Source organism: Columba livia, chromosome 6 (assembly GCF_036013475.1).
Source record: "Columba livia isolate bColLiv1 breed racing homer chromosome 6, bColLiv1.pat.W.v2, whole genome shotgun sequence".
NCBI classification, from domain to species: Eukaryota; Metazoa; Chordata; class Aves; order Columbiformes; family Columbidae; genus Columba; species Columba livia.
Window position 1 is genome coordinate 12,727,212 of NC_088607.1, and position 19,383 is coordinate 12,746,594.

Genomic DNA, 19,383 nt, shown 5'->3' on the forward strand with positions numbered 1-19,383 from the left:
ACTCAATGTAGAAACTATTGAGTAAGATTCTCTGGCCTCTACTGCATGACTAGATTATCATTACTTTTTCCCTGTGCTTTAAATCTACGAATCTGAAGACGTGCAGAGCTGCATTTCTATGAGGAGTGTCTGCTTGAGACTTCCCACATTATAAACAGGAACATGAGAATTTTGAGGACATTGGACTTGGTGCCATATGACAAGAAAAGAATCACCCAAACAAGAATGACTGAAGAATGGAAAAACCTGCTCCTTTATGAAAAACTTCTGGTGTTTGATCAGGGTGCGAGTACCTGCCTAAGGAATTAGAGAGCCTTTCCACCTGTTCAACAAATGTACAGCAAGAGCCAAAACCTGATAAACTGAGGTTAGACAAGTTTGGGGAAGAGGGTACTTTGTTCTATTTTGGGTGTTGGTTTATTGGTTGTTTTTGTTTTGTTCTGTTTTGGGTTTGTTGGTTTGGTGGTGTTTGGTTGTGTTTGGTGTTTGTGCGATTTTTGGTTTGCTTTTTTAACAGGAAGGACAATTGTTCCAGCAAGACTGTACTAACAGCTGATCAAGCAGGCATTCATCTGGGGAATTAACCTCTATTTGGTATCTGTGGCAAGTGACTTCCTTCTCCATCATCTTGCACAGTGATTACAATGTTCCTTCTGCCTTTATAACCAGGAATTATTTTAACAGAAACACATTGATGAGTCACCAGTGACACAGGTATTGCTTCACAGTTTATCCACATAGCTGCTTCTAGACAAATTTATTAAATTTAGGATTCCTGAGTGTAACCCAGTATTTTCAAAAAGTATCTGCTCTGAAGAAGACTCTAGTGTCAAAAGACTCCTTCTCTAAACTTCATCTTTCCATGATACACAAGTAATTAATCACTTGATATGTTTCTCCGTGAAGCAGGGGGACTACTAGAAAGCAAAGCAACAGTCTGTTCCAGTCAACCAGGTCATATGAGACTCTCTTTTTTAGCATGATCCCTCCTACTCTAGCACCATGAGCTAAAGAAATCACTATCAAGATGTCCTTGCCTGCACTCACCACTTTACCTAGTATTACGTCTAAAAATCTTCCATTGTCTACTTTACAAACAAAACAGCACTGTGTTTTAAGCACAGGTTTTTGCCACAGCTTCATGCCTCTTTAAGAAAGAAAAAAGCCAAACTGAGAACTGCTTAAGATCACTCACATTTCAAACACATCTTTTTACTCTTCCACCAGCCATTCAGCCAGCACATTGTCGGCATGAACACCATTGTGCTGATAGCACTTGCATGTTTCTAGCAATCATCCAACATCAACGAGCTGATTTTTGCCCTGTATGGTCTCCATCGGGTAAGTAGCTGGGGAGAAGGCCGAAGAAGCGAGATCACAATTTTTCCTGCTCTCAAGCCATCAGACCTGTGCAACCTATCAAACTGCACATCTGCAGATGCAATATTTTGCTGGTTGATGGGATCTAAATTGGAACTAACGCACTGCAGAGAACACAGCCTCAGTCTAAAGTTAACACTTTTTATTGCACGTTGTCCGATTTTCATGCTGGCTTCACTATCTCATTTACATAATATTCTAACAGGGACATTTCAAGACAAGGTAGGATGGGTCACAACATGCAAAACTATGCTGAATGCATTCAAGTAAAAATTATTCAACCTCTCATCTCCTGCCATAGTCAGCTTCTAGCATTAGGCCTGTTGTACTGCTCTCTTCCCAAGGGACATGGGTGGGAGGCTCTCCTATAACCGGACCGCAGAAACAGGGATAAGAAAAAGTCTTCAATGTTCTCCCTCCCAAAGGCAAGACTAACTAGAACAAGACATCTACTTTGGAAGGCAGTCTAGCACGTACCTAAAGTCTTTTAAAACTGAGACTCCCTACCTTCCAAGGCAATCCAGTCTCAGCTTTAAGAAGGTTTTTCCTAAAACCTGCCTCTGCACTGCTGCAAATTATCCATTAACTGGAGAATAGCTATTGGAGGCTGGTGGGAAGGGGTGGAGGGTCATGCTGTAGATATTTATGTACTTACAGGACTGTTGTAAGAACAAAGCATCCAACTGTTTTTTCCTTAACTGAGCTACTGTGGCCTGCCACTTCTTCACAAAAATTAGCACCACTTACAGATGTTACCATAGTATTTCTTGCCATACCACGGCATACTTCGTAAGTGATGTCATTTACCACCACAGAAGACAACATTTGTCATACAGTAGAACACCACAGCTATCTACCAGTTCTGAGTCCTTGCACATTTCTTCAAGAGCATCTATCACCTCCAGAAGACCCTGCGCAGGTTATGTGTTAATGGAGGTTTTGAGAAGAAATCCCTGTCTGAGCTCTGGAGCGCAGCATCTGCACCCAGAAGCCAGAGCTCTGCCTTGGCACCCAGCCCAAGCAGCATCTTTTACAGCTTCTCCTGAGGCACAGATTTCCACAGGGCTGCCCCAGGGTTTGCCCAGGGGAGTTTCTCAGCCGAAGTACCTGATACACAAAGACATGTTTCCCTTCATTACTTTTTACAAGGCCTGACCCAAACCCTGGAAAAGTGCCTGGAAATACTGTGACTTCCTTAGAATTTGAATTCTACATTAGTGATGTATGTCTAAACAGGTTCCTTTATGTATTTCCTCTCTCCAGGTTAAATAATCGTTGTACAATCACCAACAGTGAACAAATTCTCCACATCTCTTCTACCAAGATTACTTTACCCTCCTGAGAAGCATTTGCAGCTCAAGTGAATCTTAGCCCTCCACTTTGAAACATCAAAAACAAAGAAGCATTGAGCACAAATCTTTAAAGTATGTACACATAGCCACAACCCATGAGCCTTTTCCTAGTATGCGGGCACAATTTTAGAGATAAATTTAATGGGAAGCAAGGAAATTTTAGGAGTTGGGATAGCTTGTGCTTGCACTCACTCTCTACTACTTCTGGAATCATATGCATGGGAAAGCAGTTTTTAAACAAAGCCCTTTGCACTGGGCTAATTTTTTACAAAAGCCAAAGCCAGAGTTGACCTTCTGCCATGTTTTTTCTTATGCCTACTCCCAAGATCCCTTGCAAATTTTCACTAAGAGCAAAGGCAAAAGTTCAGGCATACAGAAAGAAATCAATTTATTTCTGACTTCGGTCACCCATGAAGTATATTCTCAGATTTCTTTTGCACCAAAATAAAAAGGGTTTTGGGAAACATTCAGCCTATAGGCTTCTAACCAGATTTTTTTTCTGGATCATCTGCCCACAACGGAAAGTTCCAGAGAATAAGCAGCAGGAGAGAAAGGTTGCAAATGCACTCCGAAATAATCACAACAATACATTTTTCCTTGTCCTAAATAGACAGAAGACCTGGGCCACGTTCCAAAGAGGAATCAAGTGCAACTCACGTTTTTCCCGGCCTCTTCAGCTACACAAATTTCTTTACTCTCACAGTATCCTGAACCCCCCTTATGTTCCAACATGCCACCAATTACGATCCCATTCTACCCAGGTATATGCAACTCCCTGTGAATTTCCATGCATTGCAGACTATATCTTAAACAGTCAAAAACCAGAATTCAAGAAGTGAAGCTACAAAGAACAGAGACCAACATGTCAGCCCTGATCCTCTCTGTTCCACACATTCATTTTCCATATAAAGATCTGGAAAATCTCCTTCATGCTCTGGACTATAGCCATCATGCTTGGTTGTGTGGGCCACACATTACTGCACACCTTCCTGACCAGGCACAAACAGATGGTTTTAGAAAAATGCATGTGCTGCCCACACTCAAGTTGGGAAGAGCAAAACACTGGCTAGAAAACCACAGCCGTTCCATGCAGCAGTCAGGCCAGGTCCCTCTGCACTCTGAGCCAGTACAAACAGCAAAGGTTCCACACCTCCAAGTTCCTTAGACAGCACAAAGCTGTCATAACATTTAGATTGATGAGATTAAGACCACTTTATGTAACACTTTTAAAGGGATCCCATGCATCCCCATCTTGTTTGCAACTTCCTTACCTCGAGAACTATTAATCATATAAAGAAAAATAAAAGCAAAGAAAAAAATACCTTATGCTCCATCTGTACTTTGGAAAGCGTTTAAGTCATCTCATTTACTGAAATTCATTGAAGCCAGTAAACCCATTTTTCCCCAAAGTCAGCTTTCTCCATGAACACTCCTACTGTTTCAAACGGCAAGGAGAGACAGTGGTAAAACCTATTTACACCTCTGTTTGAAGGCGATTCTATACTATCTGATTTCTAATTCAGATTCACAATCAGGTACACAACACTGGTCCCCCAAGCCACACGTTTCCAGCAGCCTGACCACTGTGGTGTTGTCAAATTCCTTCCCTCCACTCACAAAGGCACCTTATGCTAACTTTAGAGCAGCGTTTTCCGAGATCAATGATAATTGACTGATTAAGTATGCCTAATGCTGCCAGAATGTGAGCTGATTGTGTAATGGTGTTAATTAGTAACTGCCAGAGCTCATTCCAATTATTAACCTTTATGAATGTCATTTTTAAAGATAAGAGTTTGCAACACAGCCTACCACAGCATTTGTAATGGTTTTTGTCACACAGGATGAGAGAGAGCACAGTGACCACTGAAGCTGAGATAAAGGTAGCACAAGAAAGAAGACCTAGGAACAAAGGATTTTACCTTTGCTTCCTGCAAGTGATACAAAAACTTAAACAGTAGAAACGTGGGGTGTCTGTGCAGAAGAACTCGAGAACCCACTTTTCCACAAGACCTGAGCTAATCAGCAATGGCGCTGCCAATCGTGTCCCAAAAGCTTCCTAACAGTACAAGTACCAAATCAACTACCTTATTTGCAAGATGGGCACGCTTGCAAAGTGCCCTGTCCAGTGATACTCTTGAAGCAGAGAGACACAAGAAGAACAAGTTTGCTGTTGCAGTGCTGTTGCATACCAAAGAAAAACACTATTCCCATGTCTGCACAGTCACAACTCTGATTCTTTCGATATCCTACGTGACAGAGGACATTTCATGATGAACCACAGTCACCAGGCTTCACGCACCCTGCTTGGACCAGATACAGCTGAACAGTCAAGCTAGATCACAGCCTACTCACCTTCACCCTCATCTGTCCCCCACACTAACCACATGCACTGTTGCTACATAAAAGGAGCACTTCTAAAGAGGAAAATATGGGCTTCTTACGTATCTATTATACCACTACACAACAGGGCTATGTCCTTTTACACAGAGAGACTTGTGCTCATCACCATTAAAGTTCCACAGGACAAGATATGAACTTCTCAGACGATGTGACCAACAACTCTCTGCGCCTGTGATGAGGTGGCATTGGTGTAGACTGCCATACAAGTCCTCAGAGAGGTAGAGATGGATCACCACAGTTTCCCTTGCAACCTACTCTTCCAGGAAAAGGAAATAAAAAAAAGGTCTTGCTTTCTTTCCCATACCTTACACAAAACAGAAAATGTGCACTTGTGGGTACAAAGCTAGATGTGCTGTGTTAACTCTGTTCCTCATAGACATCCCTTTTGCCTTTATTGGTTACAGATAATAGAACCAATGGGATTTTAATCTTCCATGGGACATTTATTCTCTGCTCTGCTAGAGGCACACTGAATGATGTACCATGCTCCACTGCTTGCTCTGTAGCTTTAACTACTCCATGGCAATAAAAAGTTATATCTGAAACCTTACGTTTTAACAGATGCTCTTAGTGCCTTGGCTTTCCTCAACCACGCTTACAGCTTCAAGTACCCCAAAGAAAGGACAAGGCCTCCTATACACTGGCTTTACAGAAACCTGTGTCTGGTGCACCTCAAAGTCAACACCTTGTCTGTGATCCCTGAAGTAATTATGTGAGACCCATGGATGGATCACAGTCTGCTGAAGTCCTCAGGGAACTCACACATCCCTTGGTGCTGATGGAAGTCCTACAATTCTCTTCTCACACCAGGCCCTGGGATCTATTCCCTGTGTGTAGACTGTTCTTCCCTATGCTGTTCCTGACTTCCGCTCTGAACCCGCTGCTTGTTCCTCCCTCATCAGGATCAATAATCAACAACCAATCTTCCTTCTTAAAGCAAATTGCTATTACAATTTCTAACATTTCAGAGAACGAGGTGCAAGAGGACAGATGCTAAGTACATTTCTCTTTCCATGGGGCTGATTACTCCTTGTGAGCTTCAGACCCCCACGAGGTTTGAACCCATATCCCAGTAATGGGTTGCTCTTCCTTTCTGCACACTTCCCGCACCCCAGGTGGCTTTTGAACCTCCCAGGGCTTGTACAAACTAATAATTACAGATAGCACTAGTCCCAGCTTACTGCTTGCTTGCACAACACAGTGTACGAAGTCAGACCCCATGGCATGCAAGTCCCTGCTGAGACCTAGGGCTATGAAGGTACACAGCTGAGATGCACACATCCATTCCGCCTCCCTAATTCTGCTATAAAGCCCTTGACTCCTGGCAGTAGTCACATATAGCTGGAGACTGTCAAATCTTAAATGTGTGAGCACTCAGGAAAGCTCATAGTTGCTCCACGTACACTCGGGCAAAACTACTGCCTGACTTTGGGGTAAGGCTTGGCAGCAATGGTTATATTAACAGCCCAGCCATCTTGCTGTAACCAATCTCATATTAACATCTTCCTCACCGATGCTCCATGCTGGACTACGCAATCCATAAAAGAAAATGTAACAGTCCAATTACAGATGCCATACAACATTCTTAGTTTTATCAGAGGGTAACAGCCCTCAACTATTTCACTACAGCACCACATTTGCATTCCTGACCAGACCTGCAGGATGCTGAATGCCTCTGCAGATAGTCTAGATTCAGGCATCTGGATAGCAAGCTTCACGGTTGACTGGATATGAGTGACTACTAATATTTACAGAGGCAATTCTCTAAAGTAACTGCCCATCAAAGACCCAGAAACAAGCCCTAATAATCTGGCTACAGAATGGCCTCACTTATTTTTTACAGTTTTTATTCAGAGGCAGAAATCTTACATGTAGAAATGCACTAGATTCCCATAGTAGTTTACAGGAGCTTTCATTTTTACTTGGTCAGGCATATACTGTAAAAGAATAGGCTGACAGGTTTTACAGATGAAGAACATGTGGTAAGTAAATAAATCAAAGGCTGCCTTCTGGGCTGGGTAAATGTAGCCCTTTATAAATATTATTTGGAAAAATGACCCCTTGATACTGGGGCCCTTATTAATTTCATTAGAAGCTTAATGAATGTACCACAGATATAATGTGAGAGACAGATCAGACTAAGAGAAAGATCGAAGGATTTCTTGCACCATTTTAAACAATGTTTCTCCATCCATCAGATTATTTATAGCCATTATAAAATGGCAGTGCATTTGGGGGAAAAAAGCAACGCACAACATAATAAAACACCAATATAAACAGACACAAGCCATGTTAAAGCACTATATTCTACCAGCCACTGTACAAAGCATCAAAGATTTATATGAATTGGTTCCAAGCCTAACTGGAAAGAGGAAAAAAAGTCAAGACAGTAGGGAGAGGGGAAGAGAGAGGAAAAGAACAGCTCACTCAAACAGAAACAAATCATGTAAGTGGATGTAAAGCCTAGGTTTAGTGTGGATGGGGAACCACATCCTGCAGCAAGCCATGAGGTGGCACCAACTCAGAAACTGCACAGTGGGAGAACCTGCTGGCTCCTGATCTGGCCCTGGCTGCCCAGAGATCGGTGGCAGTGCCCATCTCTAGCTGAGCAGAGCCCAGGGCGCTTTCTGAGCCACAGATAAAATCTTCACCTGAACCCATAAGAACTTTACCTACCAAAACATGCAAGGAGATCCACAGATACTACATGTTATCCTAAAAATCAAATTCCTCTACTTGTCCTGAACCTTTGTCTGATGCTCCCTTATTCTTCACAGGATCACAGAATGGTTGAGGTTTTAAGGGACCTCTGGAGCTCATCTGGCCCCATCCCTTGCTCAGGCAGGGTCACCTACATTTAGTTGCCCAGGAGCAGTCAGATGGCTTTTGAATATCTCCAAGGATGGAGACTCCACAACGTTCCTGGGCAGCCTGTGCCAGTGCTCAGCCACCTGCACAGTAAAAATGTTTCCAGATATTCAGAGGAAACTCTCCTGAGTTTCAGTTTGTGCTCATTCATTGTCTCTTTTCCTGTCACTGAGCACCACTGAAAAGAACCTGGCTCCAACTTCTTCATACCCTCCCTTCAGGTATTTGCACACATTGATGAGATCCCTCCACTGCACCTTCTCTTCTCCAGGCTACACAGTCCTGGCTCTCTCAGCCTGTCCTCATATGAGAGATTCTTCACCCGCCTGCTTTGGTAGACACCTTCCACACCACATAACTTGGTAATATTATAATATTTTTATCGTATTCTTTCCTGAACAACTCCTTTCAGGCTGAGTCCTACTAGGCCATATCTACTATGAAACTTCTTACGTAATTTATTACAAAAGTTCTTATTTTGCAATTATCTATTTGCATATTTATAAGTTAATTTAATGTGTGGTTTTCATTAATATTGGCACATATCCACGCTGAATGCATCCACTACTAATCTGTGCCAATGAAACTCCTCTGCACAGTAGAGAATGATCAGAAAAAGACATTGGTAAGACCAAAACAAATTCATCTTTAAGTGTGGCTTCCTGCAAAAAGTTTTGCAGTCGGCATCCAAATCTAATTAGAATGTAAGATGAGATAACTCAACAAAAGGAGCAGCTCCCTAATGAGAGCAATGGAATTGCTGCTCCAAATGTTAAAGAAGAGATGGAATAACCAGTTCCTGTTAACAGATGCGTCTCTGCTGATGCGGCAACAGTCACAACACCCACAGGACCTGCAACAGCAGGTTTGTGGCTACAAACTCCCTCCTGAATGCTGCCTCGCTACTTTTCTAAACAAGTAGGCAAAGCACTCCAAACACTTTACCTGACATCCCTGATGAGATGATTTCATATGGACTGTGATGTTCAAAAACACATTCATTTTTGGCAAAGCATCCTCTGAACTTCTCCACCAAAGTCCCAGGATTACATACCTGGGAACAAGAACCAAGCCTAAAATTTATTTCTGCTGAGATAGGATGTCTCTGTTCTTGAGGAGCTCATAATCAAATAAATTCATTGGCAAGGACAGAAAAAAATATGTTAAATATAGGGTATATAACATGCAAAAGCAGGAACAAGCATATCCTTCCATCTCCATAAAACACTTTTTTTTTTTTCCACAACAAAAGTCATTAATTCACACTGAGATCCTCACAATTATATCAATACCAGAAACACCTTTTGAAGTTGAACTCCCTAAACTTCCCATTCCATTATCTAGTTTTCTGGAATGGAAACACTAGAGATCTGGACAGGTTTAAATTTCCATTGTCAGGATGATCAAACCCCACTGTGTTCCTGAAAGGACTGGCTGGAAAATTAAATTACATAAAAGATAGTCCGATTTTTGTTGGCTTTTGGTTTTTGTTTGTTTGTTTTAGTGGGTTTTGTTTGGTTTTAGTGGGTTTTGTTTGGTTTTAGAGTATTTTGTTTGGTTGTTTTGTTTGCTTGCTTGTTTGTGTTTTGCTGTTATTTGTGGGGTTTTTTGCTTGGTTGTTTTTTTGTTGGTTGGTTGGTTTGGGTGTTTTGTGGGGGGTGTTTTGATGGGGGGGTTTGTTTGTGGTTTTTTGTTTGTTTTGATTTGTTTGTGGGTTTGTTTGGTTTTTTATCTACTATTTCAAAGCATACTTTTAGTCAAGTAAAATAGCTTTACTAAGAAAATGTGATAGCATCCAAGATAGTCACCTGTTGGGCAACAGATGGAGAACCTACTTGTAGTGTAGAAGACTCAAATTCCTTCATCGAATAAGACAGCCACAGTAGGCCAGGTGAAAAATTTGTGTTGCCTGTTAAATTGCTACAGAATACTCTGGGAAAACTCTAAGGAAGAGATAAAAGACAGCACAGTTCTTCCCATGTTCTTTTTCCCCATCTCTCTTAAGAGATCTCCAAATTCCAAAACAACTAAAATATTTTGGCGTTTCATGTCTCCAACAAAATCCCAGCTATTCCATTACAACACCTAAAACACGAATAGCTCATTGCTGAAGAACAAAAAACCAAAAACTGGATGATGTTTCTGCAACACTGATCCAGAAGCTGTAGACCTGTCTGTTCCTTGAATGTCATATCATAAAATAATTACTGTAAGACAGAGGCTAGAGCCACACTATGACATTTAACAGCCACCAGATGAAATATCGTCTATTAATTCATTGAATCCCCTTCTGAAATCCATTTATGCTTTTATTATTTCTGCCTCACAACATCGTGTGGCAGTGAGTTACACAATTTAATTACTTGAGGAATAAAAAAGTACTTCCCTTTATACTAATTCACAGCAAGGGCTTGAACTTGGATCTTCCACACATAAGACAAGTATCAGTCTCTCCCTGGAGAGATTCTCAGTCTCTCCTGTTGGAGCTCTTTTGTGGAGTATAAATAATTCAACAGTTATGAGGGAGAGAGGAAAAGAGAAAAGGCTAGTTGGGGCTTTTACTTGAAACATGGAAAACGAAAACTAAACAAAGTTCACTTTTACCTTCTCTATGTTTTACCTGGAATTCAATCTTAATCCTAAGAATATTCCTTTGAAAAGTTTGGAATTTGATACATTGCTTTTTCTTCTTGCCTCCCTGTCTCCAGCCAGAAAGCAAAGTGCATCCAAAAATTCCCAGGTCAACTTACTAACAGGAACATCCCAAATAAGCCAGTTATCTATGAGATCAAAACTGATGTACAACCACATGACCTTTCAAGACCTATTTAACAAACACATTCCTCACACAAACATATCTGCAGCATCCACCATTCCTGACCAGCCCAGTCCTCCCACAGCACATGTTTGGAGGTCAACAACTTCAGCAAAGCAGTCCCACTGTCAAATCACAGAAGATCTGTGGATGAAGCACAGATGTGTAGCCCATGTTGAGCAGCGAGTTACATGCACATGTAAATGTGGACCTGTGTGCCGCCACCATCGACTGGTATGCAACACCCTCACCAAATTCAGATTCTGGGCAGAATGTAGTCAAAGCCAAGACTTACCTCTGTCTTCACAGAAATTACAAATATGAATAAAGCATTCTGAAAATGGGTAAAAGTTTTAAGCAGCAGCCTAGCTAAAAGGCCATTACAATCTGCAATTCTGTTTTTATTAATTCTCTTCGATTCAGCAGGATTTCCACCAAGGAATAGGGATGAGCAGATGCAGGGGGAAGCACATTAATAAATCATAAGTGTCATTAAAATTTGTAAACTAATATCTTCTGGGAAGTCTTGGCAATTAGTCTCAGAGCTTTCTTGGCAAACAAAAAATTAATAAATCCAAAAGGTTCCCTGTATGATGGTATTCCCGCCCCCACAGAAAGGTCATTGATGGAGCAATTAAGAGACACAACAAATGGACCAGCCAGAAGGCTGGTTCATGCAAAACAAACGAGCTTCGTGAAACAAGATGACTAAGGCATCTTAATAAGAAAAGGTGGGACTTTAATCTATCCACCACTCCCTGACACATACAAATGCTGTGTTTTCTATTCTTCACAGCTAGTGACTGCCTAGCTCTTTGGGCCAAGGAACTTCTTTATTAAATGGCCACAATCTTCATTTGGCAGCAGGTAGCTCATGAACATGCAGCTACTGTGCATCTCCCAAATAGTTCAACTGTGGCTCCCACGCAATGGTGGCATCTGTGACTGACAGCCAGGCTGCACTGAGCCAGGGTAAACTGAATCACTCACTATGGGGAAAAGACAAATCGGCAAGAATACTGGAGATTGAGAACTGCATTGTTCTTGAATGCTGCTGAAGACCAACACTAATCACAGCTCAGGCTGCTGGGAGCCCCAAGGAACAACCCTCATCTCACCTGCAGTAACCTGCTGCACCTCCCTATTCCCGTAGTTCTTCAGCAAACATAGTCTGTGCCTAGCAGCTCTCAGCCACAAAGTCTATGAGAAGTGGCTCCCACAGCCTGAAAAAACTAGCCACCGCCAAGCTAGGCTATTTATACACTAACAAACAACAACAGTGGAGTTGCCAAAATTTTGGGTATCCTGGTTTTCAAACCGAAGAGAGGCCAGGAATGTGTTTACACACCCAGCTGGCTCCTTCCCTCCATGCCCTGATGGCCGAGTGCAGACACAAGAAACCCTTCTCTTCATCAGCACAGGATTTCTGCACTTCACAGTGTCATTAAAAAGTTCCAAATAAGACATAATAATGGGAAGCATTACTACTTTGAAAATCAGCTCCATTAATTTCATGCCTGAACACAGTCCTCCAGAAAATGACATATATCTAAGATGCAGGTTGTCAGCATAATACTGAAAAACAATAAATATAATCAAACTTGACAACACTGCAGGGAGATGTCAGCTGGTCACAGTGCCTGTCTAGAGAGTGCATTTCAATACAGCATATTCCAGAAAAAAAAATACAATGTCCCAGTTCAAAACACGTGGAGCCTGACCAGTACTAAGCAAGATATTGCAGCAGAAACCAGAAGTCACCATTCTCAGCACCACACTCTGCAGAATGCATTGCCACTGGGATAGAAACTCCCTTTGAAGGAAGCTCTGGCTGTGTCATGACCCATTTCAGGTTTACCTTGTTTCATAGAGTATGATACAGAAATTTGAGTCAGAATTAATGATTCTCCTGATCTTTGCCTTCTTTCCTTAGAGACAGCTACATATGAAGCAAGGAGACTAAGTCCCAGTGCCCAAAGGGGGGATGTGGCATTTACACCACATTCACCATTTCACACCTACAGAGCAGCCCCATCTGGAGCCAGCTCCCTGTGCAACACACGAACCTAGGGCACAAAAATCAGCATGAGCTCTGAAACTTTGCAAAGGAACAAATGCTAGAGATACACTGATACATACTGATGGTCTCTGGAGACTGTGAGAGGCTTAAGAGGCAAGGACATAGGAAGAAACAGCATAAAGCCCTTTGGTAATTCAAACAGATCTAAATTGAAGAGCAACGTAAGACATAAAGCAGCTTGCAACCAAGCTGAGAGGTTTTAGTCCTTTAGCTCCAAGCTAGGAGTTGCAGCTGCTGTGTTTTGCAGCTGTCTCTGTCAAAAAAAAAAAAAAAGGGAAAAAAAAAGAAGAGCTGGTTTATTTTTTTTTTAACTCAGCACAGAGGATAAGACAACAGGCAAATCTCTTCAGGCAGAGCAGCCACAAGAGTGAAAAAAAAAAGAATGCTTGGGGATTTTTGAATGCTGCCATGAAAACATAATTTTTTGTTTAATAAACAAGAAAAAATACATGTATAAATTCCTTCATCAGCATTTTAGCCTTTTAAACAGAAAGAGTCAGTCATGGTTTTGAGTATGGGTTAATGCGTGGGCTGACATTATGTACCAGCAGCTAATTTAGCTGGGACCACAGCCAGAGGAGGGGAACTCCAGGGGACTCATCAAAGGTGGGTAAAATGGCAGCAGGAACTCAGAGCTGACACATGCAAGTGCTTGCACTTGGGAAGAAAATCTGAACTACTCCCCACTGCCTAATTAGCTGATGTGTTGCAGTCATGGCTGTTGTATTGATCATAAATACCACCCTGCTAACTTGTGCTTCTCCTGTCTGTTGTATTGCCCTGTTGTCTCTGTCTTCATCCGAGACTGAAAGCTCCCTCAGGATGGAGGCTGTCTCTTTAGCTACTGCAATCCAAATAAATATAACTGTTCCTGGGTACTAAAAAAGGCAACAGCGGAATAACTTTTATTCCAGTTATCTTAGCAGAAATAACTGCTCAACCCACACTAGCTGAAACAGTTGAAAACATTTTAAATATTACAATAGCAACTTTAAATACTTACCCAGAATGTCATGTTCACACAACCCTATCTCAAAACTGTACAGCTTAAACAGGAGACAGGATTAGCAACAGTCAAGGAAATGTTCACAAGGCTCTTCCTTTACCTAAAATCTGTGAAATCTAAAAGGTCTACAGGATAAGGAGCTTGACAGATTCCTGTTTATTCACTCTCGCAACACAAGAAGGAAACAACTGGACAGCAACAAGATTAACTGATTTAAGTACTTGCTGCCTACCACACAACCTACAGAACTCCCCACATAATCCACCTGAACACGAAACTCATTTATCACAATCACAATTTCTATGGTCCTATCTGGAAGTCCTATGGGCACACACATTTGAAGAAAAAAGCCATCGAATCAACTTTCCCTTCTCTCCTCATCCAAATAAAATTTGCCCAAGATTTTCAACAGAAAAATAGGCCCCCAAAAAACCCACAACCTTTCAACGCTTAGTTGTGAATGGCACCTTTCAGACACTGTATTTTGCATATCTAACCCTCTCCTTCTCCTCTGTTCCACAGATGCCTTCTTGGACTACAATTACTGTGAAGCAGCCTGTCTCTTTACAGAGAGAATTAATATTTCATGACAGATTCCTCCTCTGTGCTTTCAGTTCATCATGTGCAATGAAGTTTGATGCAGGGACCTGGGCCTACAGAGGGTTTGGGAATTAGAGATGCTCTAACAGCATTGCAAATCAAAACCATACAAGTTTATAGATTAAGAGGGAGAACTGTTTTCCTTTTGTTGATGGAGAAGAAGTGTTAGTAGGGGAGGAAAAAAAAATTCTACAGAATACATACATCCAACCCTTAATCCAATATTTGCTCAAAGAAGGCAGGATGTAGCTGGATTCTCAACTATCCAGTTAGATATTTTGCTAGGCAATGAGAAATAATGAAGGGCTTGCATGTCTGAAACACCTAAGTAATTAAATAATAGTTACAGTTATATTTGCTAACCTACAAAAATACTTCTCCCCACAAATTCTGATGTCTCAAACACTATCGCAAGTGCAACCACAATAAAGTAGCTTCCTTTCATAGGAGGAAAACGATCACCTCCACTCAGCTTGGTGGGAAAAAACAAAAACGAAATCAAAACTGACAGGTATCTCTTGTGACCAAGAAGAAAGGTGACATTCACAAGGGGAGGGATGCGAGTATGAGTGTCTTTTCCTTGAAGCTGGTTGCTTCAAGGCTGGCTACTTCAGTAGAAATTGAAGTTTTTTGGGCCCAAGAAGCACGGATTTGCTTATTAGAGCAAAGCCAGTGTTCCTGCATTCACATGATGAGTAGCATTTCCTCTGTCTAAACTTCTATCAGCCTGATATAGGAGCAGCTTCCAACGTTACTTTTAATTCTCTCTCTCTTTCTTGCTCTTGCTCCCCTTTTTAATTACATTCAGGATGTTTTCTTATTGATTTCCTTGTCTTTGTATTTTGATGCAGGGATTAGAAATTTCTCTTATATGGCAACTCAGTTTTCCACTAGAAGAAGCCTCTCTCATGCTATAACCCAGGGGGAACTGAGAAGAAGCTTTTGATGCATGAAGCAGGCGCAGGCAAGATGATATCTGGAGATTGCATTGCACTCTGCTCTATCTTAGCATCCTTTCAAGCATGGCTGTGTGATTCACTGCTCTCTGCCACAAAAGCCACTCCTCTCTTGTGGAAGCAACTGCGTTTGCCAAGCGTTCAGAACAGATATCACACTCAGATGGGCAGGACTCCCCGTTAGCAGAAAGGATGCATCATAATCCAAGAAAACAGGAAGAGTTAAAAAAAAAAAAACACACCTGGAAACGTCCAGACCTTCTGATAATTACTTGATAGTTGCATTCAGTTTGTGACCCATCAGTTCCAGGGATCAAAAAATGGCTTTGAAGGAGTCTAAAAAAAGTAACTAAGGAAAGCAAACCTACTGCCAGAAGGCTTAAATTCACTCTGGAAAAGACAGTTCCTTCTTTTGAAATTTTCAGGGTCTCAAAACATAAAAGAAAATATTGAAAAGTACTGATTTAAATAATGCAAAGATTCAGAGGCCTTAATGTGCAAATAGAACAGAAAATCTTGAGAAAAGCAGTCTTTCTCTTGGCTTACTGCTTACGCTCAGTATCTATTTGCATTTCTACAACATCCTTTTCAAAGAAACTCTTAGCTGTTTTCTAAGACTCCACACTGAAGTACAACATGGCTTAATCCTGAATTTTTCAGGTGGGAAACTAATGGTTAGAACCCAGGAGTACCCAGGACCTCTACCTCCCACTTCTTACCCTGAGCTTTACTCCCAGACCTAGCAAGATAACTCAGAAGGTTCTGACTTCTCAACTTTTCTGAGTTTCTATGCCCTACACTGACCCCTGTTTCACAGCAGAAAAGATACAGAAGTGCCCCAGAACACACTGAAACCCAAGTAAGTGTGTTTCCCCAGCTGGCTGAGTACTTGATGCATTCGGTTGTACTGATGATGAACTACATTTCCATCACTCTGGGAAAACTCCAAAAGGGATGTTGCTATTACCATTTTGCAGAGCTCAGGTAATGCTGTGAGTTCAGTATCAGGACAGGATTTGCCTCCTTGTTTCATTATTTATGCAGAGCAGACTGTTTGGCAATAAACATTTAAAGCATAATCACAGTGCCATTTATACTTGTTAGGTAAAGAGGCACAAGTCTTTTAAGACTTAAATACCTTAGAAAGTACCAGGATAAGTGGAAATGACTGTGTTCTCTGTTCTTTGCTACGTGGTTATTTATACTTTTGCAGACTACCATGGCACAATGCAATTAGGCTTCGGATGTACTGTGCAAGTTGAGAAGTTTCAAGAGCTCTACTGAACAATTAACCCTTAAATACATTACTGGGAATAAACCTGCAGCACATGCCTGAAGTCCGCTCCAAACAGAGGCTTTTAAATTAGCTAGAAAGAAAGAACAAGAGACCATCTGCCAAGAACCTGCTCACACCTGGAGCAACCACTACAATGTTCCACCAACCCACAAACCACTACAGTTCCACCAACTATCAGCTTAAGCAGTAGCTGTCACATACCAGACAAATCTGACACAAGGCACTTGCTCTTCCCCAGCCCCTGGCTGCCTTTTTTTTTTTTTTTTCTTTTTTTTTTTCTTTCTTTTTTTTTTTTGTCCTTATGGTAAAAAACACCTCATAACATTTCTGTTAAAGGTATTTCCATGCCACAGGCAGGATGGTAAGAAAAGACACCAGCATCTCTCTGTGATATCTCTAGTCCTTTAGTGATTATTGTTTATACAGCCCAAGGCAACACAGATTCACTGCCAAGATGATCATCGCAGCTCAAAGGGCTGAGGAACATAGCTAAGGTCAGCTAAGGTGGTGCACAACACTATGTGATACCATCTTAGACACTGTTACAGCAGGTACATACCATCTATAGAAACTGTTCTCATTGCCAGCCGCACAGCAGAGACTCCAAGGAATTAAGAGACTTGTCTAAGGACACTCAAAGGCAAGAATGAAACCAAGCTCCCCTGTGTGCCAGGGAAACACCCTTACAACAAGAACCTTCTTCTTTGCAAGCCCCATTTCATTAAAGCAATGTGTTCTTAACCATGTGTCCCTTTTCCAAAAAGCAACTCCAGTTATCTCAGGTTCCCTCCCGACTCCTCCCCGATCAACTCAGACACCTCCCTTGCTCAGCCTCCAGTTTTACCACCCCTCCATGCAGTTGCTGTGATTTCTACAACCCACTTACCTCCACAGTGAGCTCTCCGTAACACTCCCCAAGTTGAAGTCGTAAAGCTTTGTCAGAATGAGAATAACCTAGGGAGGGGCAAGGGAGGGAGGAAGAGAAAGGGAAAAGAGAGAGAAAAAAAAAAGTTTTCCTTTAGGCTGTGTAACAATACACAAGGCATCTGAAATCAGCCAAAGAGCTTAGCATTTATCCATTAAAATTGTTGTATTATAGGATCAAGCAAGTTAAAAAAAAATCATTAGCTTAATGCATCATGTAACCAGTAATATTTATTTTAACCTCAAAATGTTTTGTATTTGAAATAAAACATGACAACAGAAATTAATCAAACATTGTTAGCCGCCCTCTCTACAACTACACTACAACCAACACTACAACTGTGGTTATTCAACGTCAGGGATGGGAATCAAACACACCCCTGTTAAATTCAACAGTCCAATCAGAAATCAGTTGACTTCTTCTGTTTCTCAAAGTGCTGCCACAAACTGGTGAGTCTCCATGCAAGAATAGACAAGTTTGATTACGAATAACCCCATCCAGCAAAACAGTCATTTCACCCAGAACGAGCTTCCTTCTTCTCTCTCTGCTGTTACTGACATGAAGCATGGGAATTTCCACATGCTATCACCTTTCTGCTGTGGTAAAACAGAGGGACACAGAGCATGACATCCAGCTTAAACACAGTGCAAAACAAAACTTCAGCTGTATCTTTAGTGGTCAAGGAGAGTCAGAGCCTTCAGGAGGCACTGAATGGCTACCTGGTGAGCCATGAACACTCTCGGTCCTGTCCATGCAAAACTGAGGTAGGAGAAGGGGGAAGTTAGGAAGTACATGGAGGACAACAGGGGAATATTACTGCCCTCTGAAAACTTTGGTGCTCTGACCCTGGATTTCACAGGTAAATGTAATTATCCTAGTTACCAGCTACATTGTGTGATGCCTTTCTCTCCCAGAAAGGCAGCTGTGTACCCCGATAGCCTGTGAGCGCCTGTGGAAGGTCCCGGGCTCCAGCGGGAACTTCTGCTGAAAGAACAGAGGCTCCTCAGTGGAAGTTTAGAGATGTGAGTATCTGCTCCTTGTGTTTTTAGCGTAACTAATGTCACACAGTTCATTCCCTTAGATTCTATGGGACCAGCCTCAAGAAGAGCACTGGGGCAGCTCTTCATTTTGGTATTGCTTCATTTTAAAATCTCAGCATTGTTTCCTCTTGCAGGATTCAAGAATAGCATAGTTTCCCTTGCATCTGTTTGGGCTGTGAAAGCATGTAGGGAAATTTTTACTTAATTCTTGGGTTTGGTTTGTTAAGAAATACTTCACAGTTTGGCTAAAAGATAGGTCCAAATGAGAGATATAAACCAAAGGTTTGGCTTCGTTAATGTTTTCCTATGTGACAAGGATCTTTTCTACTATGAAAGCCATGTCTCCCTCCTCCCACAGCAGTGGGACCCACCACACCTCTCATTTGGGTTTCCCAGCTGGGTGAGGAGTTTAAAGCTTTGCAGAAAAATGCCAAAGGATTAATCAATATCACAATGGCTGCAGCAGTCGGTAACTGTCAGCATAACATCGTGAAGAAACCTGTTCAAATTGTAAGGGACCTTGATACGTGACTATGCAGTCAGTGCCCAACTTAATGTCTTAAGAATAGATGCTCTGAGCATCCCTCTCTACTGGATTCACTTTCCCCCTCCTTGATTGCATTTTGTCCTTTTATTTCCCCACGCAGATACCTTTAGGAGGAAG

The 19,383-nt window shown here is 41.7% G+C and overlaps 1 protein-coding gene across 2 annotated transcripts in view; it reads right to left on the reverse strand.

The window, feature by feature from the left end:
* SORCS3 (sortilin related VPS10 domain containing receptor 3) overlaps positions 1 to 19,383 on the reverse strand; it is a 352,535-nt gene that overhangs the window by 183,687 nt on the left and 149,465 nt on the right. For both annotated transcript variants that reach the window (XM_065067081.1, XM_065067080.1), the window contains one exon: positions 17,641 to 17,708. In XM_065067081.1, the coding sequence (XP_064923153.1) occupies positions 17,641 to 17,708 (68 nt within the window). The remainder of the gene's footprint in view (positions 1 to 17,640; positions 17,709 to 19,383) is intronic.